At 55.6% G+C, this 5020-nt stretch overlaps 1 protein-coding gene across 1 annotated transcript in view; it reads right to left on the bottom strand.

Moving 5' to 3' along the window:
- CACNA1E (calcium voltage-gated channel subunit alpha1 E) overlaps nucleotides 1-5020 on the bottom strand; it is a 136156-nt gene that overhangs the window by 93104 nt on the left and 38032 nt on the right. Inside the window, exons 7-8 of the mRNA XM_035900744.1 lie at nucleotides 3752-3855; nucleotides 1375-1451 (exon numbers count right to left, since the gene is read on the bottom strand). Of these exons, the coding sequence (XP_035756637.1) occupies nucleotides 1375-1451; nucleotides 3752-3855 (181 nt within the window). The remainder of the gene's footprint in view (nucleotides 1-1374; nucleotides 1452-3751; nucleotides 3856-5020) is intronic.

Here is a 5020-nt window from a genome sequence, read left to right as displayed (position 1 = left end):
TGCAAGCCAGTTTGTCTCTGCAGTGGCTGGGGAAAGGGAGATGGAAAAGAGTCAACACACACCCTGCCTGGTATCAGAAATGCCGCATGAGTCCTCAATATTATACCTACAAGCATGGCTTATTTTTTATCTTCACTCTTTCATCTTCTTGCTCCCAGTGGCAAGCTAGACATAAGCCATCTTCTTGCCAGGAGTGACAAAGTGGACAATCCCCACCCCTGCAGCCCCACACATGCCGCAGGCGGCAGGGACAGGGCAGCGCAGCTCTCGCCCGGTCCCTGCTGCTCTGGAGATGCAGCCAGAACACACAGATCCAAATTGTTTTACATGAGAAACAGCTGAGAGGAGAAAAAAAAAAAAAAAAAGAAAATCAGAAAGAAAGGAGAGCAGACTTTTGCAAATCTCCAGCACGGGGCACGTGCAACTTCTGCACCCCCTGACTCAGAGCCAACAGGCGGCAGGGCACTGCCCGCAACTGGGAGGAGGCCCCGTCCACCGCTCCTACTCCTCCTGCAGCGGGGTGCTGGGTGACGCCAACCTCAGGCCACAGGACGGCAGCAGGCACCATTTGACATGAGTCTCAGCATCTTCCCGAGCTCCCAAATCCACGGGCTGCCACGTGGATGCCAGAAAACAGGGTATATCAGCTGATGCTCCATCTTCGCTCGCTCCCACTGACTCTCTTCTGCCAGGATTATTTCAGTAGCTTGTGTAGCTTTAAAAGCTGAGCAGTCACATCTCCTTGGGCTTCATACCTGCTCTCAAAGAGGAACATGGCCAATTTTTTTTTTTTCTTTCCTGCTTTCCATTAGAATTAATTGATCCATAATTGCACTCATAGAGGGGGAAAGTTAATAGACACACTAATAAATGCCAAAGCCCCAGAAGAACTGGCTCTCCAAGCCCCTGCCTGGAGCGACTCCATCTCCTCTTAATAGCGTCGCATGCAATTCCAGTGTGTGTGTGTGTGTTAGTATTTAGAGAGAAAAATCGAGGAGCCTTGGTATGATGGAAATAATTTCTTTTCCTCTCCCACATACTTTGTGCTTAGGAGCAGATGGATCCAGGCTGTTTACATCACGGAGGTCATACCTCAGCTTAACAGTTGGGGAACTGACTGTTGGGAGAGATGCGCATCGCAACCAGAAAATTGCTAAATCTGGGCTCCGGCAAACTTCTGACGGTGGCAAGTTAAACATACAAATGTCCTCCTGCAGCCTCTTCGCATTCAGGACCTGCCTCGAGCCTTTGATTGTTTCCCCAAAGAAAACTGCTACCGAGACGAAGCAAGGGCAGAGAGGCAGCTCTGCAGCAGCTCGCGTGCATGAACTTGGAGAAGGCGGCTGGAAATCCCGAGCAGACCTCGTTATTCACCGGTGCAGATGGTGCGGTTTGCAAGCAGCGTGGCTCCAGGTTTCCGCAAGCGGGCTACCAGGGCTCGCTGCTCATGGCTGCGTCCCAAGTTAGAAGAGCGACCGTAACCTCAGCTTAGCTGGGCACGGCTGCCTGTCTTCCCCCAAAGCAGAAACATATGCCGGGGAAAGGTTTCCTTCGCGTGGAGGTGTTTCCATGGAGCTCATCCCCAAAGTGACCTTCTCCTCCCAGCTCAGCCCAGCCGCGGGGCATGCAGGGGGATCCAGCCAGACCATGCCTGCTCATCCAGCTCAGAAGGTGGGGGATGGAAAGGTCACCCTTCCTCTCCCGCAGCAGAGCCAAGTGCTCTCTTCCAGCACAAAGGGATTGCAAGAAGTGTTGAAAAACAATAAAAACTAAACAAACAAAGCGAGGAACGAAGCCCTTCTTGTTGCACTCAAGGACACAAATGGTCTGCATGCAGAAGTACCTTCTCCTGCCTCACATCGCGCCCCTCCGCGGCTCCAGCAGCACCTTTGGCAAGAGGATGCTTCACCACCACCTAAGTACGGCATCCACCAAGCTGCAGGGGATGCCTGTGGCCATGGCCAGGCAAGCGGCACACATGGTAGCCTTGCCATCGGGTGGCAGAGTCCAGCTCGCTGCCTCCTCTCACCTCGCTCAGCCCTCCGGGGAGCTGAGCAGTCATGCTTTTCCCTAGGTATCTGGCACGCCACGAGAGCATCTCCATTGCCAATTAGGCCACCCACCCACTTGCATCCTTCCCCAATACAAACCCTATTAGTGATAAACAAACAGTCGAAATGCCAGCCAGCGCCTGGGAAGAGCCCTAGACAACTGCATCCAATTTGGCGGGCGCGGGAACAGCTGCCTTGCTGTTCAGCACCGAGCATGGACAGGGGCATGGGCCGGGCATCCCACCAGCCACCCTGTGGTCCTCCTGCCAGCAGCTGGCTTGCAGGCCAGAGCATTGCTACCTCACTGTGTCCCCAGGCTGCTCTCAGCATCACACCAGCACCAAAAGCCTCGGTGTCCACACAACACCACTACGTTGGCACAATTCAACACCGCATATAAGGGGCCTTTCCAGCTGCCTAGCCCCAAGCTTCCAACTTTTCTTCTCTGGGCTTGTGTAGGAAAGCTCCTGCTTGATGCTGACACCCAGTTGGACTTCGCTCAAATCCCCAAGCTGGGTGTGGCATAAGAAATGCAAAAGCCACCCAACACTGCTTTGGACATCTTCATCCTCCATAAGGGCTTCCTCCCTGCAAGGCACCATGAAACCCTTCCTGCAGCCTGTCCCCAGAGCCCCTGGACTCAGTCAGACCCCAGCCTGAGAGCTGGGGCATTTCAACCCACCAACAGACCCTGAAGCTCAGCCTGCTGCTCCAGAAGCACTCCTGAAGCCACCACCATCACACCTGGACTCACACTGACACTTAGGACAGTGACAGAGATGACCAGGGCCAGTCTCCACACGGATCCCTGCCATCTAAGGGCTTTCCGGCTGGCCAAAGCAGTACTATGGTGGCTTTTCTTTTTTTTGCCATGACAGGCAATTAGGAAAAAAATGACCTGCCGCTGGGCATGGGGTCCCTGCTGCCACCTGCAGCAAGGACAGCAGAGCCCACATCCCCCTCCTGGTGCAGGAGAGGGCATGCTCTCCGCGTGCACCAACCCCTGCCAGCGGTTGAGGATGTGCTGATGCAACCACAGTTCATTGTCATGGAGACAAGAAGCCTTTTTCTCTCCAAACCCAGCTTAATGGCTTGGATTAAACCCTCCTTTCCCCTGGGAAGAGCAGAACAGGGACAGTTGCATTGTCCTTACATCCCCAGCTTGTCCACATGAACCCCAGGCACCCCTACCTGCACCAGTGAGCATCCCCCACCAGCAGCAGGCACATCCTCCCGGCCACAGCCCACACATCATGGAGGTGCCTCACAATGCTCCCATACGTGCCCCAAACCCATCCCAACCCACAGCCACCACACTCCATCAGCCAGCAAATGCACACCTCACTGTGAACACATCCCAGACTCAAGCACATTTCCATAAGGCTCCCCCCACGTCTCTCCCATCCAGCAGGTCCCAAGCAGATCGACACTGACCATTTCTCACAGGTGACCAAAACCATGAGCAAGGCAAAATGAGAAAGCACCTTCAACGCTGCCCCTTTCCTGGGTCCCCATGGAGCGAAGGAGGTAAGCAGAGCTGGGGAGTGACCCCTCACTGTGGGGCAGGCAGGCATGGAGGGGATGGGGGGGAGAACCAACTACTGGGCTCCTGGGGGGCACAGCAGTACCAGGGGCCAACCTTGGGGCTAAGAGGCAGGGGATGGGCATGGCCTGGAGGGGAAGGATGGCATCTCGCTTACCCTGACAGCACTCCCAGGACAAGGTTGAGAACAAAGAAGGATCCAATGATGATGAGGGGGATGAAGTACAGCCAGTTCCAGGTGGCTCCTAAGGCATCATTGGTCTGGAGGGGAAAAGAAAAAACACGTGTGATGTTATTATGTGCAACACCAGCACCTGGGGCAGAGGGAGGGAGCGTTATCTCAGGCGCTGTGGCAATTGTCTCTCCAGGCTGCCCACACCAGGCTCCTTGGGGCAATGTGGCCATGCCTGCCGAGCCTGGACAGGCATGGAGCAGCTAGCTGTGCCAGCAGGTATGCCCAGATGGGAGCTCCCAGTCAGCAGCACCCCAATGCCCCTTGGTACCCTGCCCCAGCCACACTCTCCTCCACAGTCTCCAGCCCTCATCGGGCAGGACAGCAATCCCTGCCTCCTCCTACCATCCCTGCAGGGGTGTAGGGGCTGTAAAACAATGGTACAGTCAGAGATGTAGGGCCCTGCGGCCCGAAATCAGGGTGCTGAGGGCACAGGGGCCACCCTGAGCGTGCCCTCCCAGCAGCTTGATTCGGCACTCCCCTCTGCATCCCACCGAGACAGGGCAAAGCAGCCCTGCAGCAGCGACATCTGCCAAGCACGGCACAGGTTACGAGGAAAAGATTTATAAGGTGCCTTAGGGCCAGCAAAGCTGGTGGCTAGAGAAGAGGCAGCTGACGCTTGGCCTTCCATGCACAGGGGGAAAGGGGCTGGCGCGGACAAACCGCCCACCTTCAATTGGGTGTTTTTGATGGCATTACCACTAATACCTTGCAGAGGCCCTCCTGCCCCGGGCACGTTACCCCAATCCCAAGGAGCCAAGAGTCGCTCTAAACGCAGGGCAAAGCCTGACAGCTAAAAAGGCTGCTGGCAAACCCTGCTCTATACCTCCAGACTTATTCACCGCGAGGCTTTTAATAAAGCAGTGCCCCTCTGTACCTCGCAGCCACTTCCCGGGCCCCATTTGTCCTCCGGTGTCAGGCACGGCACACATGATGCCGGGCTGGAGGGTGATGCGGCAGAACGTGACTGTCTGGGGGAGGTGGTATCAATCTTGTTGCAATGAAAGACTCTTTCTCTTTTCTCTCTCTTCCCCCCTCTCCCCGTGCTAATTAAGCCCTCATCTTAGTCTGAGTCATTGGCACCACATCTCCCAGTCGGCCAGTGCAGGAGCCGAGACAAGGCTCTGCAAGGGGAGAAGCTCATCTCCGAGGTGGAGAGAAATCCACCACGCTGGAGTCTTCCTCCAGCGACCG

The sequence above is a fragment of the Egretta garzetta genome, unplaced genomic scaffold (genome assembly GCF_000687185.1).
Source record: "Egretta garzetta isolate BGI_Z169 unplaced genomic scaffold, ASM68718v1 scaffold598, whole genome shotgun sequence".
Classification (NCBI taxonomy): domain Eukaryota; kingdom Metazoa; phylum Chordata; class Aves; order Pelecaniformes; family Ardeidae; genus Egretta; species Egretta garzetta.
The sequence above is the reverse complement of the archived record's forward strand: the minus strand, read 5'-3'. Positions and strand labels throughout refer to the sequence as shown.